The sequence below is a fragment of the Canis lupus genome, chromosome X (assembly GCF_011100685.1).
Source record: "Canis lupus familiaris isolate Mischka breed German Shepherd chromosome X, alternate assembly UU_Cfam_GSD_1.0, whole genome shotgun sequence".
Lineage (NCBI taxonomy): Eukaryota > Metazoa > Chordata > Mammalia > Carnivora > Canidae > Canis > Canis lupus.
The window spans coordinates 96,542,353-96,556,894 of record NC_049260.1 but is presented as its reverse complement, the minus strand read 5'-3'; the positions used below and the strand labels follow the sequence as shown (position 1 = coordinate 96,556,894).

Sequence of the window (14,542 nt, the reverse complement as noted above, 5' to 3'; positions counted from 1 at the left end):
GTCCCATTGCAACCCAGCGTTTCTAGGTGACTGACTGGCTTATATGATACACTAATTCAAGAGAGGGTGCTAATGGCTGATAATGGTTCAGTATCCTTAAATGAACATTCTAATAGGAGCTTTCTTTGTCATTAGCCAGCTAAAGTGCTCTAATAGTAGCAATTTCAGGCACCAAAGAAAGTCTGGGTGGAGAAATGTGTTTAGTCAGGAGGCCCTCCAGAATCGCTCACAGTGTGCCGGGGAGATGGTTATCGGGCTCCCTACATGGACCCAGCTCCCTACTCTGGGGGTACTTCATACTTTATGTGGCAAGAGCAGGTAGGCGCAAACACAAGGATGCAGGACATGAGGCAACCTTTGGACAGAGGCAAATTAAAAGGAAAACTCGGTGAATGATATCATTACCGTGAATACATTACTAAGGGCCAGAGGGTGAAGGACTAGTCCTGAGATCGGATTAGCCGGTCAGTGCTCAGAGAGGGCTTCCCGGAGGAAATCGAAGGTCTGGGGGCTTTCAAGTCCTTACCAGGCACAGTTGACTGCCGTCAGCCAGAGATCTCCATCAGGCCTGCCTTTCTGCAGCCCACAAAGCCTACAACCACCACAGCACTGTGTCTACCTGTCCCTTCTCAAACATTAACCAATGTTAGGATGATGTGACCAACTCTCCAAATATAGTAACATTCAATATCAGCCCCAGAGCAACTGCCAGCCCCAGGGAAACAATCACTCACAATTGAGGCCAGGCCTGCTTTCAGCACCTGTGTCACGCCGGGACACCTGAGAAGCTTGCATTTTCTTCACTCACGGTACAAACTCGCTCACGGTGAAAACGTGGTAACCTTTAGGCTGTGGAAATACGACGCCAGACAACCACCCAGTTCCGACCAGAAACGGTCCAACCAGTCCAGAGGCGCGCGATAAGGACAAAATAATCCACGACAGTATATTCCTTTACAACCAGTTCTGTTGGCAACACATAGACTCCGACTTCAGTGGTCTTTGTAATGCCGCTAGAGTTATCTATATGCAGAAGGCAATTTGTATGTTTTGATTCTATCCTGTTGCTAGTCTCTATCCAAGCATTTACTGCTGATGTGCCACTGAACTGAGAAGTAAAACCAGTCCACATAGTCACATGCACATCTCTGTGTGGGAGGCAGTCAGGGTTTCTGTCAGAAGTCTAGAAATGGGATCTCCTGGGTAGGATCCCTTTGACGTGGCTTAAGAAATGTCTTTATTGGGGTGGCTGGGTGGCTCAGTCAGTTAAGTGTCTGACTCGTGATCTCGGCTCAGGTCTCAATCTCAGGGTTGTGAGTTCAAGCCCCAAGTTAGGCTCCATGCTGGGTGTGGAGCCTACTTAATAAAAAACAAAACAAAACAAAAAAAAAGAAATGCCTTTATTTTCTTCACCTATGAAATGAAAATATCATACTAAAGTAAGAACCATCTACATAAGGCTTATCAGCTTCATGGATTCACCACAGAATATTTGCATCAAAGAAATGAACTCTTAGTGCCTCCCCCAGTTTATAGCCTCAATAAAACATTATGAACCAGATCATACACTGTGTGCCTTTGGGTTTTCCTATTCTTTAGGATAACCCATCCTGTACTATGTGACTTTGGGATTCTCCACTTTCTAAGATAACCCACCATTCTCTCCCCTCCATGTGCACAGATAATGAAGAAATTATAAACTATAATTTACACCTCATATCCCAGAGTGTCCTTCATGTTGAAAAGCTAATGGTCATAAAACATCTAGGGGCTCTGTAGTGTTAAGGAGTTAAGTGTTATTTAGTGAATTCTACTTACAATTGACCCATTTCCCTTCCTGTGGTATAGTTGAGCAGATCTGTGGAACTGCTTAGAAGCAGGACCTTCTCTGTTACGTGACTTCTAGGGTACTTCCTGAGGTCCTGCCACAGAATGGAGCCCCTTATCAACTGAGCAGTGTAACCATGCATGTCCCTAGAAACCTAACAGCAATCCTTTACATATGTTTAGGGCTTTAGAGTTAACAAAATGCTTTCATAGCCAGGATTTTATTTGATCACCACAACCATCAATTGTTTTTATTCCCAATTTACAGATAAGGAGACTAAGGCCCAGAGAGGTTAAGTGATTTGCCCAAAGTCAAACAGCTATTCAGGATCAGAGCCAGCATTACAATGCAGGTCTTCACCTAGCACAGCACTCTTTCCACTACATCATGCTGTGCTGCCTTGTTCCTTAAAATAATTAATCTATAAATCATTGCCCCACTCAGTGGAGCCACCTTGGCAGGGCCTGACTCCTCATTTCAATGCTGACAAAAAGAGACAAATAATCGACTCTAATGTACTGGCAAGTGTGGGTGGTACAGGACAACTGGCTAGCCTCCAGGCAGGGGAAATGTGGAAGAGGCAAGCGAAGGGAAACTGTTTAACTGGCTAATTCTTACCTTCTCTCCCCATCCTTCTGCATTTTTTTATACTGCTGCCTCAGTTTCCCCATATTAGGCAAATCTAATTTAACGGAAGGAATATATTCCCCTCGTGTAGGTGTGAATCCAATTTAGGCAAAGCAAATTGTCTTCCCCTGCTGAGTTTATTATTTCAGAGATGGTGCCCCTTCGTTTCTGGAAGCTTTTCAAGGGGCAAGCAGATGGCACGAGATGTAACGTTCCCTCTTCCTGGGCCAGATATACAGTGACCCATTTGTAAGCATACATGTAAGGAATAAGCCTCTCTGACACCCTCAAGTACCTCAAGGCCTTGGACTGCATCATTTATTTCTCCTGGTGGAGCAGCCATTTCAGAGGGAGAACAAGTCGGGGTCCCAGAGCTCTTGAGACGGAATACCAGGTTCAGATAGTCACACAACATCGAAACCTCATGCTGTACTGTAGGAAATAGGACTCTTCTTTAAAAACAAACAAACAAAGGTATGATTGTGATTTTTAATTGTGCTTGGGCAGCAGGTCATAAAACACTAATTGTTCGGACACAAAATGACAGGTTCATTTAAAGGCACATTTGGTTAAGATGATGGACATTCCATAAAGCTACCTATCACATCCACTCTAGACCTTCTAGCTCGAAGAAAAAGCAGAAAAGGATAGACATCTCTCTTGGAGAGAAAGCAACAAGGATTGCTCTTCTCCAATGACTGGTGGGGGGTTTTCATACAAAGTCAGGATCCCCTTCAAGGTGAGCAAGGCAGACTGCTGAAAAACGTGATTTCCTGCTCAGCCTCGGCAAGCAAGGGATTTGTTACCTCTGGGCCATCCTGCACCAGCTCCATTAAGTGAAATAAATCACATTAACATCCTGAGATTTCCTTTATTTTAAAAATCCATTTCCCCCCAACCTGAGTTGTGTTTGAATCATCTTCCTTGCAAAGTACTTTTACATCCAGTCCATGTATCTTATCTGCTGCATCAGCCTGTCCCCATAAATACATTTCCCTGGACAATGGAGAAATTAGAGCACAGATAACAATGGAAGCAGTTGTAAAGGAATTGGACATTCACCAACAGCAAACCAGTTTAGGAACTTCACCCAGATTGCACCTAGCCACATCCACAGATAATAACACCGTTATAGGAGACAGATCCCAGTACTGGATCCCAGAGCTCTTTACAAGATTTCACAGACTGAGATGTGAGGTTACAGCCAAACCCCTGCACTGCAGCCTCCTTTATGAAAAGGAAAAAAAAATCCAGGAAGCTTAGCACTTCAAACCAAAGTCATAAAATCAAGTAAGATGATTATATGTTTACAAGCAAAATGAAGCAAAGACTAACCTAAAACCCTCACAATTGATTTTTGTCCCCTCTTCACTCAAAGATAACTGAGAACGGGGTAGATTGGTTTTTCAATGCAACATGTGAACGTTCATACGTGATCTGCGCTCTGAAAGGGCAAACAAGCCCAGATGCAACACAGGGTCCCAGGCTGACAAATGATGGGGAGTTTGGGAGGCAGCCAAGAGGGTTCCAGCATCTCCCTCCATTCTCAGAAAATGCCTTTGCTGACAGGGCACTCAGCTGCTGGCTGCTCAGAGCTGCAGTTCACATTTGCTTCATGCTATTTTAACTTCCTTCTCCCCAGGTCAGCTGGAGGGATTTATTTTGTGAAAATTTAGATAAGGAGTCTGCTTGCAGATAGATTAATCTATTTAAAAATATATATCTGTGGTTCTCAGTCCCAAGTAACAGTGCATCTTACCCCTAAGGAGTCACCTGGAGACAGGAGATTTTAGGCAACTGGGCAGAATTGGGGTTTTTTGGGTCAGCGAATTCTTGGGGCCTTCAAATACTAGAAGCTACTCTACTTGTTAATCTTGAGTCAATTCCACTAAGACAACTAGAAAGAAAGTATTATTTCACATATTATTCCACATGCATATAAACGTTAATAATTTGGCATAAAAAATTTCAAGTGTCTGCTGTATGATTACACAAATGAATTCACCAACAGGAAAGTATTTAAACAAGAACAAATTAATATAATGCAGAAAACCTCCAAGTTAAATGATATAGCAGAAGTCAGGTGGGCAAAATGAACAAGATTTTGAGGAAGAACTGGTATGCCCATACTTTTGTGCCACTTTTCACATCTATGAAGTGAGGATATGGGCTATGCAATCTCTATCATTAGTAGCCTTATCACAATTGAGCATAATTACAGCAGCTAACATTCACTGAGGTCTTACTATGTATATGGCCATGTATTAGCTCATTTAGTACTCATAACATTTTATCCGGTGGGTTCTATTATTACCATCCTCATTTTACAGATTAAGAAACTGGCACAGAGACAGGGTGCCTGGTTGCCTCAGTCAGTCAAGCATCCAACTCTTGATTTCAGCTTGGGCCATAAGCTCAGGGTTGTTAGATCAAGCCCCATGTCAAGCCCTGCATTGGTCTTAGCTCTAGGCATGGGCCCTGCTTAAGATTCTCTCTTTCCCTCTCCCTCTGCAACCCCTTCTCTAAGAAAGGAAGAAAGAAAGGAAGGAAGGAAGAAAGGAAGGAAGAGAGAGGTCACACATAGCTAGTATATGGTGATAGCAGGATTTGAACCCAGGCAGGTCAATTCAATAGCCCATGTCTCAAGATCCCTACTAGCACTAAGATATTGTGGACTGGCAAGGTAAGGAAGTTGTCTTGGGAGTCAATAAGAAAAAAGAGGTAAAAGGAAAATCCAGATGGGGTAGTAGCAGCTGATGCTAACACGAAATACATGCCTTATTAGTTTATAGGCAAATCTGTGAAATAAAAGCAAGGCTAAGTATAGTTTTGATTGTCAGCCTAACAATGATCAATTAAAAATAAAATCTGTAGCATTGTACTGATTAATTTCTAAAAATCAAGTACTAATTACCTTAAAACCAGTGAGCGTAGAGTAGCATGTACTAATTTAAAATAGACTGATTTTTCTATCCATTCTCATAAATTCAAGGAAATTAAATACAGTGTATCTCCCAGTGATGTGATTATTTGGCCCATCTCACTTATTCATCTTCTGATTTTTTCAGCAAAAATTAACAGGGTAATTCAGTGGCATTGTGAGCTGAAATGCCAGACAGCATCCTTGAAAATTCAGCCTTCTCTTCTTTGTAGAAGAACTCATGGGGCACTTGAGTGGCTCAGTAAGTTAAGTGGCCAGCTGTTGATTTTGACTCAGGTCATGATCTCAGGGTCCTGGGATCCAGCCCCATGTGAGCCTCCATGCTCAGTGGGGAGTCTGCTTGAGGATTCTCTCTTCCTCTACTCCTCCCCCTGCTATTTCTGTCTAAAATAAATAAATAAATATTTTTTAAAAAATTAATTGACATAATCATAGCTTAGAATTCAACACATTTTGTGTATGTGTTTATATATATTTATATAATAATAAAATATATAAAAGATATTAAGTTGAACCATAGCAAATTGCCCTTCTTATAGGCTAAAAACAGTCAAATATCAGTAAACAACTTAATATATCTGTATCCTACTAATTGAATGAGTCTTGTATTGGAAGGGTTGAAAGGAGTTTTTCTCAAGCAATTAAAACACGAATTCCTAGGAAGAAGCGAGAAAAGGCTCTGAGTGGAGACAAAGGCACTTTTCTTTGGAGCTTCTGCTTGTACCCACCCTTTCCAAGCACTTTTGATTTCTGCTAGAAACACAACCCATGGTTCCCCAGGGCACTCACTTCCCTCTTTCCTTTCTGGTCCAAGTATGAACAAAAAGCAAGCCCTCCTCCTTACTTCTCCTTAGCAAAGCTGAAAAAAAAAATATAAGGGAACCAAAGGATGAATTAAAGCACAGATACTTTTTCCCCTATGAAAAATTGTTACCAAGTCCAACTTTCTTACCCCAACATACAGCTCATAAGTTGCCAAATCCAGAGGTCTCATTCAATGTGCGTCCTTATCCAAAGAGACAAGAAACCCATTTTAACTTGGGGCTATTACCAAATTTCACCTCTTTCTTTGTCCCCTCTTTTCCAGCACAAGAATTAGTATAGACCGTTTGGAGGAAGAGTATGTTGGGGAGATAAGCAATTTCCTTCTACCCTTTTAAGTTCTTTGGCTGGTGTAATAATTAAACTGACATAGAATAGATTGAGGAGGAGAAAAACAAACATAAGTCTAACAACATGTATACCTACTGTGTATATGAGAGACCCAGGGAAACTGAGTAGTTCCCCAATTAGCTAAAGCCAATACCTTAAGCAACATCTCCAGCTAAAGACAAAAGATGTGGGAGGTGCGGAGTCAGTTATGGGAGGTTACCAGGAAAGTGACAATAAAAAAGGATGCAGTTGTTGTGCAGTTTTAAATCCTCACCTTCTCTGTTGCTAAAAGTTTCTAGAGATTTAGTCATTCCCCACTTTCTGGTACAGAGAGACACCCTTACAAATAGAAATTCCCCTTATAAATACAAATGGGTAACTTCACAGCTTTTTAAAGAGCTTCTCCTTGTAGCTGTTTCTTAAAAATAATCAGCCTAAAATAATCCTTATGCCAAAGAGGCATATTTTGGAATGGCAAATTCTGCTCCCGTGCAAGTGGAAATAAAGATCATGGCCCACACTTGGGTCAAAGGCGATTGTTGTCTTTCAGGCAAACTAGTGTTCCTATAAATGTGGAGCTTTCCCAACCTTGCTTATGACCCCAATAGCCATAGGCAGTCAGCTTAAGTTTGGATTCCTGACAAAATGGCTGGAGTATGTAAGCACTCAAGGATAAGAATGGAGCAGCCCACCTGGACAAGCATACTCCTTCCCAGCCTTCTCACACATAGTATCCACAGGAGATTTGGGGGTACTGTGTGACATCTTCTGTTCCTTCACCCGCCTTTCAGCTTTTAGCCATTTTACATTACCTTCTCTTTTGGGTTCCTGGACCCAATTCCAATGTGGGAAGTGGAGTTCCCCACATCAACAAGCAAGTCTTGGAACATGAGCCGGCTGTCCTACAATTCAATTCAATTCTGACACTATTTACCAATAAATAACATCAGATTCCATGGGTTTTCAGTCCTACAAAACTGTCTCCTGCCTGCTACTTCAGATGCCAGTCACCATGCCCAAGTTGTTGCCAGTGCTTCTGATGGACAGGCTATAAATGAGATGTTCCCACAACCCTTTCCTTGGGTTTGATTCATTTGCTAGAGCAGCTCATGGAACTTAGAAACATTTTGCTTAGAAGATTACCAATTTATTATAAAAGTTCTTCTCAGGAAGAACTGGATGGAAGAGATGCAGAAGGCGAAGTATGGGGAGAGGGCGCGGGGCTTCCATGCCCTCCACACGCGCCACTCTCCCAGGGTCTCCACTTGTTCACCAACCCAGAAGCACTGCAGCCTGTCCTTTGGGTTTTTATGCAGGTTTCATTACTTAGGAATGATAGATTATATCATTGGCCACTGGCAATGGATTCAACCTCCTGCAACTCCTGCCCTTCCCTGGAGGTTTGGATGGAGATACTAAAAGTCCTAATCCTCTATCATGTGGTTGGTTTCCCTGGCAAATCAGCCCCCATTCTTAGGTTACTTGAGGGCCTTCCAAAAGTCACCTCACTAACATGACAAAAGGCAGCTTTATCACTCTTATCAGAGGAGATTCCAAGGGTTTTAGGAACTTTGTGCCAGGAACAGGGTCCAAGACCAAATATACATTTCTTATAAATCACAATGTCACACCTTCTGAAGCTTTGAAAATAGTTTTTCAACAGCATCTGAGTATCAGAGTACATTATCCAGAAAAAGAGAAGCCTGGTTGCGGACATACTGACAAGCAGAGAAGGAACATTAGGCCGCCTTCCTCTCTGCTTGCTTTGTACCACTTAACAGTGATCCCTGCTTGTGTAACTGTAATGACTATTAAGAAATGTGTTCTTGAGTAGTAAACTTAATCTATCAGACAAATAAAACCACAAATTTAGTTGAACTGGAAATCACTTGTTACTTTGGCTCTTTAACTATCATTATAACATAAATTGTAACAGTTACAACCGTCTCTGGGAGTACATGGATATTTTACAGCTATTGTAAATGAGCGTTATTACAGTTGGAGATACGTGGCTATAAAACCACAGGAAAGGTAGTTGAAGAAAGAACACCTGGTTATGTATAGGTTTCCAAGCCCTGTGTATCAAAAGACAAAAAATATGTGCTTCACTATCACCTTTTAGGTAATAACAGCAGGTTACTGTATATTTATGCACTACAACACTGCACACATTGGCTACACAGATGGTTTAAAGAGTCATGATTCCCAATCTGTGTGTGGCTCTATTCCCTGAATTAAACCTACCCCTGAGACTAACAGCATTTCCTTTCAAATAATTTTAAGTATCTAATCTCTAGTCTTCTGGACAGAATTCATAGCATGGAACATTTGATAGGTCCTTTTTTAAAAAAATTTAAGGGCAAATATTATTAGCCACAGCTGGCTGATGAAGAAACTGAGCCAAAGATATTTTATCTTAAAGCAAAGTGCCATACCCCAACAAAAAAAAAAGAAAAAAAAAAAAAACCTTCACGAGTAGGTAACATACATGTCACCAACAGACCTTTAAAAAGGTTCAACCTCACTAGTTATCAAATAAATGCAAATTTAAACCATAGTAACATACCATTTTCCCACTCTCATATTGAGAAAAGTTTACTGACAGTGCTAACATTTACTTGATGCTGGTAAGGATGGAATAAGGTGGGCTCCCCCACTACTACTTAGAAACTTCCTGCGCTAGAAAGTAATAACTCATGTTGCATCAGGAGTCTTTAATATATTCTTATCATTTCACCTGGTAATTTCACTTGTAGAGTTCTGTATTAAGGGAAAATGTTCAACAAAATATTAAATATGAAAGAATAATGGATCAAAAACTCTAATTTCCAACAATAGGAAGAAGGAAAATAATATTCATATAAGAAGATACTATGCAACCATTAAAATCCACATTTTAAGAATATTTAATAATACGAGGAATGCTCAAGATAAACATTAGCTAAAAAGTAGGACATAGAACTTTTAAGTACAATCCTAGTTGTATTTCTTGAATGTATAAACAGATTATGCAAAAAAGAGAGATGAATGGAATGCAGCCAAGTATTAGCAGTGATTAGCATTGGAGGATGAGATTACAAGTAATTATTTTCTTTTTCTATTTCTTTATTTTCCAATTTTTCTGCAATGATAAAACATCACTTTTATGATGGAGGGTGGTGTTTGAGGAAATTGTTTTGAAAACCAAAGTGAACAAGGGAAGACTGGACTTTGAAATGAGAATGTGGGCTTTGCAATTGTAGGGGTGGAAAATTTTTCTCATCTTCCTTTTAGGTTCTTCGGTTGGTCTAATAAAATTCACATGAGACAAATTAATGAGAAAAAAAACAAATTCAATTTTGTACTTATGGAGGCTCCACAAAAATACAAAAGGCTCAAAAACAGTCAAGGAAATATAAGGCTTATATGCCATCCTAAACTAAGGAATGGGAGAGGGTCTTAAGGCTTTAAAGGGAAGGAGGGTGGTTCCCAGGACAAGAATAAGAGCAGATGAGGGCACCTGAGTGGCTCCGTGTTGAGCACCTGAGTGGCTCTGTGTTGAGCCTCTGCCTTTGCCTCAGGTGGTGATCCCGGGATCTTGGGATGGAGTCCACATCAGGCTCCACTCAGGGAGCCTGCTTCTCCCTCTGCCTATGTCTCTGCCTCTCTCTGTGTGTCTCTCATGAATAAATAAATAAAATATTTTTAAAAAGAAGTCCTGGGGATGTAATGGGCAGCATGGAGACTATAGTTAATAAAACTGTATCATATATTTGAAAGGTGCCAAGAGAATAGATCTTAAAAGCTCTCATCACAAGAAAAAAAATATGTAACTCTGTGTGGTGATGGATGTTAACTAGACTTACGTGGTGATCATTTCACAATACATACAAATATTGAATTATTGTGTTGTACACCTGACACTAATATAATGTTATATGTCAATTATATCTCAATTTTAAAAATAAAAATTTTTCTTTTTTTATATTTTTTATTGGAGTTCAATTTGCCAACATTTAGCGTAACACCCAGTGCTCATCCCACCAAGTGTCCACCTCAGTGCCCATCACCCAGTCACCCCAACCCCCCGCCCACCTCCCCAATAAAAATTTTTCAATAAAAATTAAAAAAAAAAACTCTGAACCAAGATTTTAAATTTGGACTATTGAGACCCCCTAGAGGTTCCACAATTGGGTTTCTGAACCCCTTTGAGACTGTATTTATAATGTTCATGTATGTGTTTATGTGCATTTTTTCTGGGGACACTATGAAGCTTTCAGATGTTTAAAAGGATCTCTGACCACAAAAATTAAAAATGACCATAAAGTTTAGTTGAGCAGCAAGCGAATCAGTTCAGTTCAACTGTGATTAATGTAGTCAAACCCTAATGTTGTTTTTTTTCTCCCTTAGTCATTAGCTAGATATTTAACATTCTGTTCCGGATCATGTTAACAATTCTACAGATATAAATCTAGCATACCAAACCACAGTCACCTTGTAATCTGACACATGAGCCCATTCAAAGCTTAACCTAAATGAGTAAAGTAATCATTTTATTTTTAAAATAACAATTACTAATGTTATTTTTACCTTTCACCAGTTAGCTGTAAATGTAATTTTATTTGATTCTTAGCACAACTCTGTGGCATGAGGTGGTAATATCACTCCCATTTCACAGATAAGAAAACTAAACCCCTAATAGAAGAAATGACTGGTGCACAGACAAGCTGCTAATGAAATGGTTCCTGACTCCTGCTGTTGACACTTCTCAAAGTCTCTCCTTTCTCGTTTGAAGGAGCAGAATTTGCCACCCTAAAATATGCCTTTTTGGTGTAAAGTTTATTTTAGGCGGATTTTTCTTTTCAGAGAGAGAGAGTGTGTGTGCAAGCGGGCACACACACGAGTGCATGCAAGGTTAGGGAAAGGCAGAAGAAGAGAGAGACTCCCAGCAAGCTATAGGCTGGGCAAGGAGCCCCATGCAGGGCTTGATCCCAGGATCCTGGAATCATGGCCCAAGAGGAAACCAGGAGTAGACGCTTAAGGGACTGAGCCACCCAGGTATTCAGGCTGATATTAAGAGGGGGGCACTTGGCGGGATGAGCACTGGGTGTTATGCTATATGTTGGCAAATTGAACTCAAATAAAAAAAATAAAATAAAAAGAAGCAGCAGACACAGAAGCTCTGAAAACTGAGTAGAAGTCGCCCTTTTGTAAGAGGCATCTATGTTTATAAGGGAAATCTCCGTTTGTAAGGGTGTCTCCCTCTCTGTACCAGGAAGGGGAAGATGGCTCTAAATCTCTAGAAACTCTTATCAGTGGGAAAGGTGAGGACTTAAATCTGCATAAAAACTCTATCCCAGTTTACTGTGCTTTGCCTGAAAACCTGAAAACCTCCCATAACTGGCCTTCCGTCCTCCCGACACCCACCCCCAACATCTTCTTTTGTCTTTAGCTTGAGGTGGATTTAAGGTGGTGGCTTCATGACTGTGAATGCATTTCATGAGAGGAACCAAAGCAGTGCTTAAAATGTATCTCATATCTGTTTTGTAGGCCCACAACCGAAACCTGCTCTCCATAGATTTTGATCACATAACTCGCACAGGAAAGATCTATGATGACCACCGGAAATTCACCCTTCGAATTCTTTATGACCAGACTGGACGACCAATTCTGTGGTCCCCTGTAAGCAGATATAATGAAGTGAACATCACATATTCACCTTCGGGATTGGTGACGTTTATTCAAAGAGGGACGTGGAATGAAAAAATGGAATATGACCAGAGTGGGAAAATAATTTCAAGAACTTGGGCTGATGGGAAAATTTGGAGCTATACCTACTTAGAAAAGGTAAGTATGTCCGGGAAAATAAACTAGGTCTGAGTTTCTGAATGAGAATATTGAAAATGGCCCTAATTACCAAGCTTGGCGAAGAGATCTACAGGAGAAAAGTCTGTCCTGGCAATTCTGCTCTGTAGAAGTAACAACAACAAAATGTATCTATAAGGATAAGTTGTTTTTCTGCTAAAAACTTTCCCCAACCCCACACTCTGCCAGGTACCCTTTCAAACCGAAGTCAGGATAATGGCTTAGCTTTCTCCTCATTTGAGCATATTTGCTCACGCTCTTGAAAAGGCACCTTTATTATTATGAAAGCTCACACTGAGGTAAAATAGGTAGAAAATTATGAAATTGTGTGTTAATGTATCTCAGCTCTGGAAAAGAGCCTCTTACACAGAGGATAAGGAATTCTAATTTTGTTGGGATAATCAGTCAAGTTTTAGTAGCATACATTTTAGGACTGATTTTCACAAGTAATCAGTCTGAGCAAATGGTGGCAGTGGGGCCTCATTGGTAATAGTCCTTTGTGTACAGAGAGTCTCCAGCAGCACCCGTAATGGGAGCTCGTGGGCTCCTGTCTGATGGAAATAGACAAGGATTTTAATCCCACCACCGGAACCATTTGTCAGACAGCCTCCATGTGGCAAAATGGTTTCTGGCCAGATCAGTAGCAAAGAACCATAAGAGAAAATGATTTCCATCCACCATCTCAATTTCTGATGTCCTAAGATGGTGTCTTTTGTTTCCCAAATCTATCCATTCAACTGAATTCATCAGTCCTGAATTAATTTCTGGGAAAATTGAAAAATGCTTTCCCTTGAGGATTCAAGGGTAATGAGTGCAAGTTAACCCCTAGAAGTTCTTACAGAAATCACAGGAGCTCAGAGCTCACATGACAAAATTTCACTCTTTGCACCAAATAACGCCAAGCCTTTCTGATACACTCCCCAAAGTTTTGGGGGAAAATAGCGTGCCAGTGGTTGTATGTGATTATGAAACTATAATACTACTTCCCAGAGGCAGTTGCTGGGGAAATTGCCAAGTTGCAAATGCCTAGGAGATAAAGCAGAATTCCACTTGGGAGCCAGGGTAAAGAAGAGAGTCCTCTGCTGTATCCACCCCTTGTCTGCTGAAGAAATAGATCCAATCTATAATCTGTACTCTACACTGGGAGCACCTGAATCTTATACAGAGTGGATCTCTCCTCTTGAATTTTGGTAACAAGAATGATTTGAAAAATCCTATGGCTCATGTGCATAAAGTGCTGAACTCGGTACAAAATTCTGTGCATCCAGATATTTGGTGGTACGTTTACAGGGGCAATGCATGTAATGACGACCTTCATATGAAAAAAAGGTACCGCTGATTATTAGACTATAGGCTGATTTGTTTTTTGAGGAATGAGGATGGGTTTGCACTGACCCTTTCACAGGTCATACATGTAGCTTGAAGTAACCATCACTCCCTAGGAGTATGCATGGGTTTGAACTCATAACCCCAACTTCATTAGCACCACGGTTTGGCCGCTGAGCTATAACTGCCTGTAGACAGTTACATCTGAGTCTCTAAGACTTTTCATTTAGACTGCCTATACAATAGCGGAAGAGACTACTAAAAACTTGAATATTAGCCCTTCGTGCAGCCTCTTTGACACCAAAGAAGCTATTTTACTTTTTCTCTTTTCTGAATTAGCTGATTATCTCCTCAAACTTTCCTGAGAAAAGAATCATGTGAAGGAAACTTCACCTATGTTCTCTTTGCTACAGAAACTTAGTTGGCAATAACTCTAAAAACAAACAAACAAACAAAACCTCTATGAGACTGCCAGTGTCTGCAGTGGACACAAGACCAGACTGTTGTCTCATGTTTTAAGAGAAGCCCAAAAAAAAAGAGAAGCCCTAGTGACTTCCAAAGACTAGTTTACTGACCAGTGAGACAAGTGGAATCACTTGTGCCTTTTAGTTAGTTGACTTTTGTCCCTTTCTTGAGTTCATATTTAATTTGTTCTCTAATTAAAAGGTAGCCTCAGGGCACCTGGGTGGCTCAGTCGGTTAAGATCTGACTCTTGATCTCAGCTCAGGTCTTGATTTCCAGGTTGTGAGTCTAAGCTCCATATTGTGCTCTATGCTGGATGTGGAGCCTACGTTTTTTTAAAAAAAAAGGTATCCCTTGACTTA

General features: G+C 40.6%; 1 protein-coding gene across 1 annotated transcript in view; it reads left to right on the top strand.

Annotated features, from left to right (window-relative positions):
• The window catches only part of TENM1 (teneurin transmembrane protein 1), a 790,607-nt gene that overhangs the window by 763,703 nt on the left and 12,362 nt on the right, over positions 1–14,542 (top strand). Inside the window, exon 30 of the mRNA XM_038588255.1 lies at positions 12,078–12,374. Within this exon, the coding sequence (XP_038444183.1) occupies positions 12,078–12,374 (297 nt within the window). The remainder of the gene's footprint in view (positions 1–12,077; positions 12,375–14,542) is intronic.